Consider the following 16,989-nt stretch of genomic DNA (forward strand, 5'->3'; position numbering starts at 1 on the left):
ACCCTGTGTTTGGCTCATCTTTGCATTCATTTGTGTATTCAGTTGGAATTGTAAGATTTTTAAGTTTACACTTGTAAGTTTGTTGCCAGTATTCACCAAACCATTTCTTATAATCCCTGCTGTAATTACTGGGCCTAAGACTTCTAAAATAACTTTGAAATTCAGGAATCATTCCTTCACGATGTCCAAATGTTATCGTCCCATCAGCGATATCCTCCAGGCCATTTGTAATGTCTCCACGATTACTCCATCCAAGACTTCCTACAAAGAATATTCTCGAGCCGCGTGGATGCCTCTTTTTTGCTTTCAACAATTTACGAGAATCTCTTTGAACTGTGTAGAGAACAACGACACGTGGTTGCTCTTCGTCATCACCGATCAAAGTTTTCATGATTTTATCGAACTCATCGTCATCAGGAAAAGGTGGAATTTTAATGTTGTTTCCAAGACATATCTGCGGAGATAAAGTATGAAACGTATCAAGTATTAACATTGACATAACGATTTTCCCCTTTGATATTTTTCACGTGATTTACATACCCTCTTTGTTTTGAAAATCTTCTTCACTTCCTCTACCCCAGTCTCCGCCCATGTCCCTGAAGAGTAGAGTAAAGACACAAAAGTCCAACGCATCTTTAAAAGGAACTTAGTCAGTGCAGCAGCAAAGAAGCTGTCTGGTGGAACGGTTCGCAGGAAATAATTGTACAAGTTTTTGTTGCTGAGCTCAACCGTTGCTGATCCATAACTAATTTGAGGAATGCGAAAAACGCGTAGAAAGTTAGCCACTATTACTGAGTTATCACTCACGAAAGCTCCAATCACACCAGCGAACTCAGAACCGTTAACTCTTGATGGTACGAGTGTCATCTTAATAAACTCCTTCGTTTCATCAGCCGTCATCGTGGGACTTCGACAAGTGTCGTATATTGTCGTACCAAGCTTAATGCCAGGCAAGAAATCCTTTTCTCTGTTGATTTTATCAAGAGTATATAACATGGCTTCCATGTACTGATATCCCACCAACTCACTGAATTCACCACATTCTCGCTCATTTTTTCCTACCGTGTGGATTGGGAACAAGGCACCGAGTATGATATCTCCATCTACCGTCAACTTCCCTAGATGGCAAAGATATCTGCTTATTTATATTTCGACAGCAAGAACTCGTGCATGCTATGAATAATCAATATCGACTTACGATATTACATGAGGACGATAAATTTTCAGCCCTTATAATGACAAAATGAAAATGAGGAAGTATAAAACCGTGTGTTGAAAGATATGAAAGGAAGCATTGTTTTTTTCCTTTGGATTTTATTTTCATTCATAATAATTACCAATCGTGGATTATATCAAAAATTAATAAACTAGTATCGGAGGTTATTAATGAATGATTCAATTGTGAATTTGCACTTCTATCATTTGTCTGCTGCTACAAAACAAAAGCAGAAAAGTAAGATTTTATTGTCGTACCATTTTCCGCCGACGCTTCATCGAAAACCCAAGGCAATGCAAGAAAATACAGAATCATCATCTCTACTCTTAGTCTGGAGCAAATTCCTTAATATCTATAAAGAAGGAAATAGATCGTCATATAAGATTCACTGGCAAGCTGAAGAAGGCCATAAGCTAAAGAAGGCCATAAGCTAAAGAAGGCCATACTTCATGTTACTCAAACAACAATGACGAAATATACAAATGACACGAAAGATAATTTTGCGTAGATAAATGACCAGACTTGTCTTCTTCAGCTTTAAAAACGACTCCACTTGACTCGTGACCCGAGCTGGAGGACTTGAGCAACTCCAAGCTCCAGAGTGACTCGACGTAACCCACTGTTTGATTATAGTTTTATCAACTCTGCCTCATGGAAAAGAAAAACTTTTGTTATAACTATCGCGAGTTGTGTGCATACCGTTGGAAATATAACAGTTCATAATCTTTCCGTACTTTATAAATTCTATATATTTCGGAAATTTTCTCTTCACCAGATCATTGTTTATTTTTTCTCGGTGTGTAACCTTTGAATGTTCGTAGCAAAATCTACGCTCTAACAAAAATGAGTCATTGTTGTCCAAGTCAGGCACAATATCCTCTTCCTTTTACGTACGACATCAACTCGTCAAAACGGTCAAGTGCAATTGTCGATAGTGGAAATAAACAAAAACCGAAGCGTGACGTATGTTTTCTCACTTTTAAAAAAGTTTTTACGATATCACGGTGGTCATTGTCGACAGGATGGCTCCTCACCTGCCGAGTTGAAAAGTTCCCATATGCCGACGTAATGTTTTATAGTATAGTTTAACTTCAATAAATTGTCATTTGAATTATTTATTGCGCCGTGCGCTTCAAAATGGTACCGGATATTGAAATTTTGAAATTGAAAGGTTTTTATTATTCATCTTCAGATTAAAAAGTATGATGAATTATATTGCATGTCATCACGAGCTCCGCCATTCGTATTATAATATATACTTCAATTACTTTGAAATGATAATGATTGAATATACGTGTAGGCGCTGTACCTACAAAGCGCCTTTAAAAACGAAGCGATTATACAGATTTTTTTTTTTCTGAGAAGTATATTATCGTTGTTTTCGTTGTTCAGATGTATATAAGCTGTCGCTAGTGATGAATGATTTTGTCAAACCAATTTACTTCAGAAACATTCCACTCAAATTTCATACATCGCAATTTAAGTCAAATGGTGTTCTGGCACTAAAATTCTAGTTATACACCAGTCCCTATCATTAATATATAGCTGTAGCTTTAAAGGTGGTGCTTTACGTTAACAAAAATATACAGCAAAAGTTGACTTGATTACCTGATCAAACAAGATGTATTTCACTGCTTGCAAGATGAGCTGATATCTATGAGAATGCATATATTCAAAACACGTAAATTAACTTCCGTAATCTTTCAGTGACCGTCATACCCTGTCCAGACTGCATTTGCAGGTCCAGTCGTGCTTATGAACACGTATTGTTTATATTAATCCTGTTAATCTAAACTGAAAACTTTTTGCTCTTGATGAAAGAGTCAAAAATAGATGATAAATAATAGCTTACGCGGAAGGCCAGAATGAATGACAACGCGTTGTGTGGTACACGTTGTGTGGTACACTGTACACGTTGCTTTCATTTGTCGGTTCACATTGTAGGACGTCCAATATCAGGATTAAACATTCCGATATAAATTAACAGAGTACATCATGAATATATCATTAACTTGTCTGCTGTCGAAAGCTGTATTTGCGCATCAGGCTATCAGAGCGAAGCACAATACGTATGCGTACGTCTTTTTTGAGCAATTATTGAAACACCTGATATTAGCGATAATCATGACGATGTAAATGATGCAAGTGACGTAACTAATGTGCAAAACTTTTCTTTGTACAGACTTGACTTTATCCTGTTTAGTTACTTCTTTGCGTAGACAAATTTTAGGCTGTTTTTGAAGGACATTGATGTATAGTTTGCATTTACAGGTTCAATCGGGTGTAGATAAAAAGCGGGCGCGGACGGCGGACGCAGACGACGGACGCGGACGGCGGACGCAGATGTAAGACGAACGTCTGTTTGTACGAACGTCTGTTTGTTGTGGGCGGGAATTGCAAATGATTTATTGTAGGAGTTTGACAGTAATTTAAACGAGCTTTATCTTTCAGGATATATTTTTTGATCTCATTATTTAAAGCAATTAAACATGCATATTTCAGTTTCAGTCAGTCATATAGAGTGTAACGCAATGAAACCTCATTGTATTTTTTTCGTGTTTTGTCAATGGCATTTCACTCATGTTGGCCTTACGTGAGTGAGCCTTGCTTTTCCAATTTTAAAAGTCAATCTTATATTACTCAAATCATACGATAAAGAAAATATGTATTAATTGAAACCATAAGTAAGTAAAAGCTTTGCATGCACTTATGCAAAGAATGTCCTACAGGTAATTTCCTTTTTAAGATAAGAATATTTGTTGAGGTCCCACTTCTCTGCTGGTCCACATTTCTTTAACACAATTCGTTTTAACTTTAAGTCACTGAGGTAATTCTATGTGATAGAAATAATTACTTGCATCCTTAGATACGAACGGTAGTTATATTGAAAAACATGAGTCAATCCTTCTTTTATAGATGAATCGCTAGCGTTATAGTTTCTCACGCGTTGCAAAAAGAAAGATTCAAGCAAATAAACAAAGAACTTGTATATAGCTCTTTAGAAATATTAACGGAAAACTAACCTAGCGACGATATTTCTATTGCTATGACTGAAAGAATGCAGTGAAACAGAATTTTAAATTTGACTCTAAGTTATACGGAAATTACGACGGAAAATATCATAAAGGCTTTTTGAATGCGTTTGGCTAATATTCATCAAAAATTGTCATATAGCTAGAGCAAACATGAAAAACACATCGTCTGCACTCGGAAAATACTCAAACAACCATATTTGAAAAACATGCTTTTCGTCATTTTAAAGTTGTTGTGCTTCTTACCTCAGTTTTGACTTGTCGGCTAGAACCTGCGTCAGATTTCTGCCGTTTGTCAAATTTCAGAGAAGTGGGACCTCAACAAATATTCTTATCTTATCTTTAAAAAGGAAATTACCTGTAGGACATTCTTTGCATAAGTGCATGCAAAGCTTTTACTTACTTATGGTTTCAATTAATACATATTTTCTTTATCGTATGATTTGAGTAATATAAGATTGACTTTTTTTAAAATTGGAAAAGCAAGGCTCACTCACGTAAGGCCAACATGAGTGAAATGCCATTGACAAAACACGTAAAAAATACAATGAGGTTTCATTGCGTTACACTCTATATGACTGACTGAAATTGAAATATGCATGTTTAATTGCTTTAAATAATGAGGTCAAAAAATATATCCTGAAAGATAAAGCTCGTTTAAATTACTGTCAAACTCCTACAATAAATCATTTGCAATTCCCGCCCACAACAAGCAGACGTTCGTACAAACAGACGTTCGTCTTACATCTGCGTCCGCCGTCCGCGCCCGCTTTTTATCTACACCCGGTTCAATCAGTAGGGACCATAGTCCCCCCTCATCCCAATAATTTTGCCTCCATTTCAAACAGTCGCGAACAGACGCTTTCAAATTCATATGGTCTTCAAAATTTTTTAATTCTTGTTGACATGTTTAAATAAACACAAACGTTTGTTAAGGGTCAAAAGGTGCATGAACAATTGCAAAGTGTGAAAACTGTCGTGAGTTCTGGGCATTTTAGTATATATTTCGTTGCAAAGAAGACGTACAGGTAGAGGTAGTTCATTTAATACATATGCAAAGAAATGGAGGGAGGTTTATGATCAACGCGTTCATTTGTGTACAGTAGTGACGCGGGCTACTATCTAAGCTATATGGTTTAGTGCGAATGACATTTTGTAAATTGGTTCTCTAAGTACGCGTACTATTTGTACATAGATTATACATGTCAATTGTTTTATCTAAACTGCTAAAATAACAGAAGTCAATAATCTTAGCATCAAGCAGAGCTTTGGTTTTAAAAGCTTACATTCTGCGAAGGCTTAAACGTCCAGATATGCAAATATAAGGTAGCGAAATACATTTGCGTACAAAGGGAGAGGGTTAGCCAATTATTATACATTTGTGCACAAAGGTGTGTTGAAATTCGGAAAATTTTATGTTTTTACTCAGTGGACGACCCCTCGTGCAATTCAACTCAGGTTTCGTGCTAGTGATCAGAAGTTATTGTTTATATAGACTGTACACGTTTCAGAAACATGAAGAAAAATGTATAATGCACGATCACTCATTGCGTCTTTAATATCACTTCACGATTCAAAAACAGCCTCTTCACTCAACTGCATGATTGCTTGATTTTAAGTGTTTTAGCAAAAATCTTGCCATCGATAGAGAAATGAGTTTGCTATTGATTAGTAGGAGCGCAATGTCGATTTCGCACTCTGTCAGTCAGTGAGTGTGAGTGAGCGAAAACAGGCGATAGTCATTTTGTAGGAGCTTAAGTAGGTATGCATGCGTTATTTTAAACAAGCTTTATACAAATAGTATCTTTTACGTGTATGCTATCTCTTTTTTCAAGGCTTTGTTTTTGGAGAACGGAACTTATCGCATACAATACTTGGAACTGATGGATTGTTCTATCGAAAGCTATGCTGTTCAAAGACTTGGAAGGTATGAGCGTACAATGATCGCTGGGAAAATGTGTTAAGTTTATAAGTCTCTTTACATCTAATGTTTTTTACTCATGAGCTAACTTGATAGGTCCCATGTACATGTTTTTACGTAGGAAATGTTCGAATACCAAAATGATATAGGCATATGAGATTTAATGAAAATAGATTCAGCTCTATGAAATCATGAAAATTGAACCCAAGGGAGTAGATTCAAAAGCAAGAAACATTTAACGTAAAAATAAAAGAAAATATCGTTCTTAAGACGTAGCTATGTACATAACTGATTTATTTTCCATGGCAGATCGTTTCTCTTGAACTGTATAACTGGTCTTCTTCTTGATTATAATCAGTAAGTGTTAATTTAATGTCAATTTACATTGTCTATGAATAATTGTGCCAGTTTGTCAATCTGTAGACTCCAAATCTCCAATTGGATTTTGAATTAGTATACTAGTCGATCACGTAAAACAACGTTCACGTTATGTTCTTATATTCATTGCTGAAAATATGATAGTTTTCAAATCAATTATTTTGTATAATTTAGGTTCGGCGATGAAGGTTGCGAGGGGCTATGTCGGGGTCTAAAAAATAACAAAACTTTACAAAGGTTGAGCTTAAACTACTGCAACTTAAGTCCAATATCAGGAAAAGTTCTGGGAGATCTCCTTACTCAAACTGCTGTGTGGTACGTGAGTGTGTAGTGCACTATAAATTTTATAATTTATTCAAAATTATTTATACATTAATTTTGTAAGCTGTGCAATAACACAGAACTACTTTGTTCACTTTTATGCTTCTGTAGTTACACATGTATATCTTATATCCGTGTAACCTACACTTATATGCTCCTGTACTCATATATGCACATTATCATCCGTATATTCTACTGTAGTCATATATGTACATTGTCATCCATACATTCTAATTTAGTCATATATGTACATTGTCATCGGTATATTCCACTGTAGTCAAATATGTACATTGTCATTCATACATTCTAATTTAGTCATATATGTACATTGTCATCGGTATATTCCACTGTAGTCAAATATGTACATTCGTCATCTGTGTAATCCGTATATGCTACTTAAGTCCCATATGGACAGGACATCTGTAAACCGTATATTCCAAAGCCATCATCAGAGAATATATATAATACATTAATCTTTTAGGATAATTATATATACCGTATATGCTAATGTACTGTAGTCACTAATGTACATCTTGTTATGTGTGTTGTCCTTATATTCTACTGTAGTCACAATGTACATCTGTTATCTGTGTTATCCTTATATTCTATTGTAGTCACAAATGTACATAGTTATCTGTGTTAACTTTGTATTTTACTGTAGTCACAATGTACATCTGTTATTTGTATACATTTGTGCAACGATAACTTGCTCACGAATTTCACTGTAAGCTATTGTTGTTTTAGTGATATATATCTGGATGGGAACCATTTGGAGTGTGAAGGTGTTATTGAAATGATCAAACTGTTGGCAGACAAAGCTGAAATGGAAGCCATCAAAAGAGCAGAAAAGAAAGAACAACATAGTAATGATCCACCAACGAGTGTAAAACCTATGTCTGCCATTTCTCAAATGTCTGTAACTGATGCAGCTATACATGTTTCCCAAGCAACAGAGCCATCGGAAAATTTTAGGTCAGCTCATATTTTGAAAATACGTAACACGAATGTCGTCAATGAAGTAGCTACCACTCCCTTAGCGTATGAAAAGTAAGAAAACCATCATTTTTCATTCAGTGATGCTATAACGCATGAAAAACCTACTGGGAAAAAGAAAGGAAAAAGAAAGAAAAAATCTGGGAAGAAGAAAGTTAAGCAGCCTCCGAAAGTGGGACCTTGGGTGGAGAAAATTCACATTGCTAATAACGGTATTGATGCTCATGGTCCTGGATCCAATCTCGCTCCTGTTATGTGTATGAGACTATTTCGAAAGTGAGTGCGCCTTCATGTTATATATGCCAATGATGGAAATTGATTGGGAATTGGTAAAATTACGCTCTTTTTTAGATTGATTACGCATTCAGACTGTTTGAAAGAGATTGATGTTGAGCAAAATTTGATTGGTGATCTAGGTGGACGCGAGCTTCTGGAGGCTTTGATGGATCGAAAAGAGGGTAAAGACACGTGCCTTCTTTAGTTTGATATTTTTGCTGCATAAATTGTTGATATATTTGTTCCATTTTCTTTGCTGAAACCCATTATAGAGGAGTCAGACAAGTTTTGACATCTTCATGTTTCTTTTATTATTGTATCTCAACTTACTTTGCTAAACAGACGATCATGAGAATGTTAGTGCATATGATCGGTAGCTATTTTCTTCCTCAACAGCGAAACTAAGCTCCATTAAACTGAGAACAACTCATCGAATGAACTCGGCCACCTTTGCAAATTTGGTTAAACTTGGCGGTGGTTTAAAAAAGAAAGGGAAGAAGAAAAGGGGGAAACCTGGGAAGGTAAGTAATTAGTTATCATACAATGGCAATAAGAAAAACTTGCTTTTAGTAAGTGGTAATAAACTCGCTGTAGTATATATTTTATAGCTAGCTAATAATCTGGCAGATAGAAGAATATTGCAATGTTCTTCTATCAATTGCCTGTACTTGTCTTTTCACTTATGTTATTTTTCTTTACTTAGCTTCATTCAGTTATTCATAGCTCCTTTAAAAGATTTTAGCATTTTGTGAATTCTGGTTTGTTTTTTCAGAAACGGATTTGATATTCAACGTCCTGTATCGATATTTGTGTGCAAGCATGGAGGACGCCGTTTTGTAGGAGATTTTATGTTGAGGCCTTGGGCAACAATTTAGGGCAAATGTTGTAAATTCACACTGACAATTTTAATTGAAAACATCTATAGCAATAGCTAGCTTCCAATAAGACACGTCAGATGTTTGTAACTTTTTTTATATTTCCCCTTCCCATTTCAATCCATTGCAATGTTTTTTTCATACACGAAGCCATGCACTAAACCGAAATTTTGTCAATCAGTAATTCAAAACAAAAAATGGGATCAGTTTCACGAATAACAGAAGTACTGTATCAAGCAATAAGTAACAGCATGCTCAAAACAGAGTGGAATCAATTGTTAAACAGCTTTGTAAAGATCATGAGAAGAAATGTTTTTTGGTTTTGCTGAGTTACATATAATATATATTAGTTTTTTGACTTTTAATTGTAAAGTCGTAAATAACTCGGCAAATAACAAAAAAATGAACGCTTTTTTATTGCAATGTGTCATTTGCCTTCACAGAGAGGCTAAAGTAGCAAAAGATTTTTGGCGTGCACTTTGCCTATTGTGCAATTTCGTTTTATCTGGAAACATGAAACGCATTGCGAGTTTAGAGGAAATTTGCAAGGGAAATTTGCAAAGGAACGTTTTCGAGAAAAACGTACTTTGAAATGTCAATTGTCGAATAAATACGTATGAAACTTAAGTTTATTTGCCCATTTACTATAATTTATTGCCGTGAGTTAAAGAGTTAATAACTCGTCACTTCAATTTAACGCGGCGCAGACGTACGCCGACCTCTTAAAAGCAAAAGAAAAGAGTTACAAAGAAATACCTCTCTCGTACCAAGATCTCAACTTTCTCCTTTCTCTTTCAACAGCAACAGTAAAGCCACACTACATGCCTTGTCGACGTTCCCAAACGCTTGTTCGGCTATTGTATTTTTGATTCATTCAACGTTTATCGCCATCGCTGCTGAATCACATGGGTAAAATATTATTTGTGAAATGTCTTTTATTAACATCCGGGCCGAATTCTTCATTTTTATGGAGTATTTGTTGCCGTCGTGTTTGTATGTACAGCTTTGGAACACGCGAAATGTACGAAAGTGTCGTGCATAACAGCTTTTTCAGTCTTCAAGTGAAAACCGCTTCAATTTAAATAGCTCTTCTATAACGCTTCGCTGCAAATAGTAATCCTCTAAACGTAAATCACAAAAAGTGCATTAATACATCATGTGGTTGGTAGGGCTGGTCAGAATACATTGCTAACGTCATTATTAATTTAAAATACTATAGAGACGACTCTGTTGGTTAAAAATTTCTAAAGAATACATTAACAGAGTAAAATAATACGAATATGATACGATTTTGAATTGGAACCATATTTATTGTAAATACGCTGACTCACCTTGGAGTCGCTCACTACTTAAAATCATTTTATCGTAAAATTTACTACCTCTACTCCTATTTACAGGGTCGTACGTAGATTGTTCATAAGTGCAGGTGGGCGGTGGTGGTACTCATATATTCAGTTGTATTCCAATGTGCAGGGTCGTCCCTTGATTGTTGTTGTTGGGAGGGGGAGAGGGTTATTGTTGTGAGGGTTATTCATGTATTCAGTTGTACCCAACAGATCTCACCTACGAAATTGAAGCAATTTATTTTCAAAAAAAATGAGTCGGGCACAACTTAATTTAAGAATGAACACAACCCCCCCCCTCCCTCAATTAATGTTCTAGAGACAGCCCTGCCCATGTACGAAGGAGAGAAGTCTCTGAGAAGAAAACTTAGACTGATGATGTTTTAGCTGAAGACGAACCGTTACTCAAATGAGCTTCTACCAATTTTCAATCGACGACATAAAAACCTGTGTTCTAAGTACAAAATTTTCCAAATATTTCATTTTTAAAGAGACAGCGTGAGTCCCTAACCTATCACTGCAACAATTGAGGTCTTTTACAGAGATATTTGTCATAGGTTTGTCAGCTGCACATTAACACATGCATGTGTGTTACAAATGTGACATTTTTTGTTAAACATTAAATATGTTTTCCATTTAATTATCATTGTTCATTGACATGAGAACCTCTGTTCCATTATTAGCGAACACTATTTTTCAGTTTCCCGAGGATGTCCCGTAAGACATGTTTGACGGCAATATTCATTTAAATATAAATCACAAAAGACATGAAGATTTTCCACAGTAGTATACTCATAGAGCTGGTTAGAGCATAATCATTTGTTTTATGTTAAATAAAGTTAGCCTTTTTCTATGTTAACGAAAATAGCTTTGTTCTATGTTAAATGAAGTTAGCTTTGTTCTATGTTAACGAAAATAGCTTTGTTCTATGTTAAATGAAGTTAGCCTTGTTCTATGTTAAACGAATTTAGCTTTTTTCTATGTTAAATGAAGTTAGCTTTGTTCTATGCTAACGAAAATAGCTTTGTTCTATGTTAAATGAAGTTAGCCTTGTTCTATGTTAAACGAATTTAGCTTTGTTCTATGTTAAATGAAGTTAGCTTTATTCTATGCTAACGAAAATAGCTTTGTTCTATGTTAAATGAAGTTAGCCTTGTTCTATGTTAAACGAATTTAGCTTTGTTATATGTTAAATGAAGTTAGCTTTGCTCTATGTTAAAAGAAGTAAGCCTTGTACTATGTTAAAAGAAGTTAGCTTTGTTCTATGCTAAAGAAAATAGCTTTGTTCTATGTTAAACAAAGTTAGCCTTGTTCTATACTAACGAAAATAGCTTTTTTCTATGCTAAACGAAGTTAGCTATGTTCCATGTTGAAAGAAGTTAGCCTTGTCCTATGCAAACGAGAATGGCTTTGCTCTATGCTAAGGATGATAGGCTTGTTCTGTATGCTGACGAAGATAGCTTTGAAAATACGTTTGCTATTTGCTAACAAAGATAGCTTTGATTTTGCAATATAATTAAATGCTATGAACTAAAGTACCCATAAACTAAAGTACTCATATGGTTAGTAAACGCGGTTTATGATTCAATTGTGGCATTCTTTATTTATTTAAAGGCAATAAAAATCTCACGTAATCTTTTTATCGTGACTGATAACAAAAACAGAATGATAATTCAAAAAGTTTTCTTCTGATCCTCATCAAATATCATCCAATAAATATCTCGAGCACGTAATTTATATGTTAAAAAGAGTATACAGTAAAATTATAGCCATTTCAACTTAGAAAGCTTGATTAACAAATCCTTTAACGACCTTCAACTCAGTAGAACAACTATTCTGCTTTGTCTCAAAACAACGCTGACAAACGTTCACAGCATTTGCAGAACTCTCCTGGGTAGAAAACGACGTCTCGCCCCATGTTAGTACATTTTCTGCAGGAAACTCTGTTTTAGTGTAAACGTGATAGATCTTGGGAAAGAATAAACCAAAAAGAGCGATCCAACCAATAACAAGGCTCATTGAAGACGACCAATAAACACGATGAATACTGTAGTCTGTGTTGAGAAAAGTTGCAAAAAATATAACCCATACTACGCAAGTCAAATACATCGTGATTCCTATGTATAGAGCTTCGTTAAAATTCTTGGGAAAATGACGTGTTCTGAAAGCATAAAATGTACACCATACTATTAATACAGCATTGTACACGAAATAAATTGCAAATGTAGACTTCTTGAAATCACACTCAAGCACAAGTTCTTTCCTCTTCTGATAATACTTTTCCATCAATTCAGGTGGGTCTGTGCTAAAGAGGAGCCAACACAATAATCCTTGAATTGCTATGAGACCTGCCGTGATCAAAAGCAAAGAACGTTTGCCAATCAAACCACTCGGAGATAAACGGCGCAGTTGATTGGCGTGTTTAAAGATGCGATGAATGCGAAACATTTTCATAAGTAATGGTGCATAACATACAGTAAAAGATACTCCCATAATAAAACGTTCAACGTAACACCGAACATTTGATGGCTTTGATAGCGAAATCATCGGCACTGTAAATATAGTTGCTATGCCAACCAACATAAAACAACACATTTCACGACCTGATGCCTTAATTAGCTTGTGGTCAGTTTTCTTCAAGAATATTCCCAATACAATAGCGTCAAAAAGAAGTCCAATGGAGGAAAAAAATGTTATAACTACTGCAAGTGGAGTGTTTATGTTCACGAAATGCAATGGAAGTTTTTTGCAACTAGACATATTAATTTGAGGGACATGGGTCTCAGCACATGTCTTGCACGTGTTGTTTACCACTATGTCATTTGCCCCACACGTGTGACATCTATGGCAACAGTTGTCTTCACGTGACATAATAATTTGATTACGTGTACATTTTGGTCTACAGGTCGATGACGGTTGACTTAAGTTGCCATTTGGCCATCGTATTTTTGATTCATCAAGTAACAAGTTTCCCACAATATTGCCATTAGAATCAAGCTTGCTCACCCATGATCCCACTTGATCATACTCATACGATGATTGGCCATTCAAACGGAAGTTGAATATGGTGTAGTTTCCATCGACTTCCTGTTGTGCGTTGAACGACACAGGAAAGTGGAATGCTGCATCTACGTATGTAACATTACGAAGAAATTGTAAAAGTAACGTTCTGTCAATGGGTCGCATTTCGTCACAGAGTCCTGGTTTTCCAAGGCATTTCTGTTGGTGTAATGCATTAAGACCATTTGCCATTGCTTGTACAGCGTTTATAACGACTTGAACAGGAGCCAGTTCTTTGTAACTATAGAAAAATCATATTTATATCATAAAAATATTTTTGTACTCGATGAAAGTAAAAACTAATGGTGTTTAATTTTAAGTTTTTAACGAATTTCTATTTAGGCTGAAATAATTCATAAAAAAAACACATCATTGAAGAATTATTAATTATATACAATTATGTCTTACTGTGTAAATTAATTACATGTTAAGTGTTATTACCCTATGTTTGGCTCATCTTTGCATTCATTTGTGTATTCAGTTGGAATTGTAATATTTTTAAGTTTACACTTGTAAGTTTGTTGCCAGTATTCACCAAACCATTTCTTATAATCCCTGCTGTAATTACTGGGTCTAAGACTTCTAAAATAACTTTGAAATTCAGGAATCATTCCTTCACGATGTCCAAATGTTATCGTCCCGTCAGCGATATCCTCCAGGCCATTTGTAATGTCTCTGTGATTACTCCATCCAATACTTCCTACAAAGAATATTCTCGAGCCGCGTGGATGCTCTTTTTTTGCTTTCAACAATTTACGAGAATCTCTTTGAACTGTGTAGAGAACAACAAGACGTGGTTGTTCTTCGTGATCACCGATCAAAGTTTTCATGATTTTGTCAAATTCATCGTCATCAGGAAAAGGTGAAATTTTAATGTTGTTTCCAAGACATATCTGTAATGCATAAAAATTAAAGTGAGAATCAATAGGAAAAGCATTACAAAGGCATTGAGATCCTGTTAATAATATATACTGCAGATATTTTCTATTTTGTGTTGGTAACATGCCTTGTTACTTTCAAGAACTTTCCTCAGTCTCTCTGCCCCAGTCTCCGCCCATGTCCCTGAAGAGTAGAGTAAAGACACAAAAGTCCAACGCATCTTTAAAAGGAACGTAGTTAGTGCAGCAGCAAAGAAGCTGTCTGGTGGAACGGTTCGCAGGAAATAGTTGTACAAGTTTTTGTTGCTGAGTTCATTAGCAACTGATCCATAACTAATTTGAGGAATTTGAAAAACTCGTAGGAAATTAGCCACAATCACTGATGTTTCACTGACAAAAGTTCCAATCACGCCAGCAAACTCAGAACCGTTAACTCTTGATGGTACGAGTGTCATCTTGATAAATTCCTTCGTTTTATCAGCTGTGATGATGTTACTTCGACAAGTGTCGTAAATTATTGAGCCAAGCTTAATTCCAGGCAAGAAATCCTTTTGTCGGTTGATCTTATCAAGGGTATATAACATGGCTTCCATGTACTGATATCCCACCAACCCACTGAATTCACCACATTCTCGCTCATTTTTTCCTACCGTGTGGATTGGGAACAAGGCACCGAGTATGATATCTCCATCTACCGTCAATTTCCCTATATGGCAAAGATATCTGCTGGTTTATATTTGGACAGGAAGAGGACGTACATGGAGACATAGGGTATTGAGAAACGTCATATGCTGTGTAATATATGAAGACGATTATAAAGTAAAAATATTGAGCATAGTAATGAAAGATTTTTTGTTTGGCTATATTTGAATTTGATGCTCCTTGATTATCAAAAATAAGAGTAAGAATACTTGTTATAATTATACAAAATGACAGCATCACACATATTCCATAAACTTAATAACACAATTAATACTTTATTCTATTTGGTTGGAACAAGAACGCAACAGCAGTACAATAAGGTTTTAATCGTCTCACCTCTCTCTGTTGATACTTTATCGAAAACCAAAGGCAATGCAAGAAAACACAGAATGAGCCCCATCTCTTCTTATAGTCTCGAGCAAATAACTTGAAAACTATAAAAAGCGGTCAATGAAGCTGAAAAAAATTATGTTTGCAGCAACGTGAAAAATTGGACTTCGTAGAAATGTTGAATACAAGCTAATTTAGCCTCAATGGAAAACTATAACCAGTACAGCTTCAAAGCAACTATCATTATTACGATAAGAATTTCAATTTTTCTAATAAAGTCACACCTGTGTTAAGCGGTCACCCTTTGTCAAGCGGGTCAATTTGCATGGCACTGTCTCGAAAATATCATAATATATATATTAAATGACCTATATTTAAGGACGCGACCACCTGCACCATGAGTTTCGAAAAATAATTTTTCCTTGTTTTGAAAGTGAATGTATTCAACGTCGGGTGACATTATATACATGTATACAGTCTCTAATTCCTAGATTAAACTCAAAGTGTTACGTGTATGGTACATACACTGAAATTTAATGCTGTTTATTTCAAATTTAGTTACAGTATTGTTATAATAATGCGCTAACTTTCTAGACATGTATAATTCAGCGGTACCTGCATTTAGCGGTCACATCAGAAATGCCCAAGTGAGACCGCTTAATATAGTTTCGGCTGTATTAGAGTAATTTAGTGTCAAAAGCACCTGTGATTGCCATTGGACATAGCAATATTTGGGTCTATACCAATGTCGAGCTGGGTTCATGACGTCCGGACCATAACTGGTTTTATTATATGGCAAGCGTCACTCTGGGTAAAATGGCGCGCTTTGATTGGCTCAGCCACATTTTTGCCGGTCCATTACTTTCCCGTAATGACCACGATTTAATAAATGTAAACAAACTTCGTAAGTCAAACAGCAAACAGCCAAAAGTAAAACGAAAAACAAAAACGAAACAAAAAAACATTAAGCGAATTTGAGTCAAAGGAAAACACAAGGAAAGTGAGTTGTATTATGCAAACGAAACAGTTTCAAGCCATTTATTTTCTATTGACGAAAACTATGGAAGTGAAATCCCTCCCATAAAAAACAGCGAGGACGAGCTTTGTTTCAGGTCAAATAATGCCACATAATAAACTTTTTATTAACCTTGCTTCCCCGGTCTTTACTGAGAATATCTGACCTCTGTCTTTTTGTACAAACGTCGCCATACGGGCTCGATCTGTACAAATAAAGACCTTGGTCCGATATTTCTCCGTAAAGACCTCGCGCTCGGTTAATAAGGGCTTAATAATTGCCAGTTCAATGCTGTTCTCAGTGCAAAAGGATTTTTCTAATTTGCAAAGCAAATTTCAACCGAAATTGCTAAAGTTTATTGTTCTTTCACTAAATCTACTCTTACGGTATTTACTGCTTCGTGCCCTCCATTTACCAGATATTGCATTTGCTCATGAGCATTTCCAGTCTTATTATAATCTAGATCAAAAACATAAAACTAGAATACACGTTTAGGACGCACTTCACCCTCGCATACAATTCCATTACGTGTATGTTTTGATGCGAAATGTAATAGTGCATTGACGTAATTCAATTTGTTCGTATAAAACAATCTCTATAAACTAAACGTTTCTTCATATGTCTCTACCTTTAAGTGATGTATGAAAGA

At 35.5% G+C, this 16,989-nt stretch overlaps 3 protein-coding genes across 10 annotated transcripts in view; 1 reads left to right on the forward strand and 2 right to left on the reverse strand.

The window, feature by feature from the left end:
- LOC124445436 overlaps positions 1-9,639 on the forward strand; it is a 24,521-nt gene extending 14,882 nt beyond the window's left edge. For both annotated transcript variants that reach the window (XM_046996162.1, XM_046996161.1), the window contains 8 exons: positions 6,084-6,175; positions 6,479-6,526; positions 6,722-6,862; positions 7,613-7,840; positions 7,943-8,137; positions 8,213-8,319; positions 8,534-8,658; positions 8,910-9,639. In XM_046996162.1, the coding sequence (XP_046852118.1) occupies positions 6,084-6,175; positions 6,479-6,526; positions 6,722-6,862; positions 7,613-7,840; positions 7,943-8,137; positions 8,213-8,319; positions 8,534-8,658; positions 8,910-8,921 (948 nt within the window). In that variant the 3' untranslated portion in view covers positions 8,922-9,639. The remainder of the gene's footprint in view (positions 1-6,083; positions 6,176-6,478; positions 6,527-6,721; positions 6,863-7,612; positions 7,841-7,942; positions 8,138-8,212; positions 8,320-8,533; positions 8,659-8,909) is intronic.
- The window catches only part of LOC124445432 (metabotropic glutamate receptor 4-like), a 19,715-nt gene that overhangs the window by 2,339 nt on the left and 387 nt on the right, over positions 1-16,989 (reverse strand). The window contains exons 1-5 of one of the 7 annotated variants that reach the window (XM_046996158.1): positions 2,936-3,249; positions 2,825-2,870; positions 1,474-1,568; positions 541-1,118; positions 3-454 (exon numbers count right to left, since the gene is read on the reverse strand). In XM_046996158.1, coding sequence (XP_046852114.1) covers positions 3-454; positions 541-1,118; positions 1,474-1,534 — 1,091 coding nt within the window. In that variant the 5' untranslated portion in view covers positions 1,535-1,568; positions 2,825-2,870; positions 2,936-3,249. The other 6 variants (XM_046996157.1, XM_046996152.1, XM_046996153.1 and 3 more) reach the window with 6 other exon arrangements.
- On the reverse strand, positions 11,932-14,303 carry LOC124445435 (metabotropic glutamate receptor 8-like). The gene is made up of 2 exons (XM_046996160.1): positions 13,857-14,303; positions 11,932-13,656 (listed from the first exon to the last, which is right to left on the reverse strand). Exons 1-2 carry the CDS (start codon positions 14,243-14,245, stop codon positions 12,135-12,137), a joined length of 1,911 nt encoding a protein of 636 aa, XP_046852116.1. The 5' UTR covers positions 14,246-14,303; the 3' UTR covers positions 11,932-12,134.

The sequence above is a fragment of the Xenia sp. Carnegie-2017 genome, unplaced genomic scaffold, assembly GCF_021976095.1.
Source record: "Xenia sp. Carnegie-2017 unplaced genomic scaffold, XeniaSp_v1 HiC_scaffold_22, whole genome shotgun sequence".
Taxonomy (NCBI): Eukaryota; Metazoa; Cnidaria; class Anthozoa; order Malacalcyonacea; family Xeniidae; genus Xenia; species Xenia sp. Carnegie-2017.

Excerpts from the sequence above, each read along its gene's own strand:
- LOC124445435 (XM_046996160.1), bottom strand. The coding sequence starts at position 14,245 with ATGAAAACTTTGATCGGTGATCACGAAGAACAACCACGTCTTGTTGTT. Across the intron at positions 13,657-13,856 it reads AAAGATGAGCCAAACATAGG|TTACAAAGAACTGGCTCCTG; the intron begins GTAATAACACTT and ends ATTTTTCTATAG.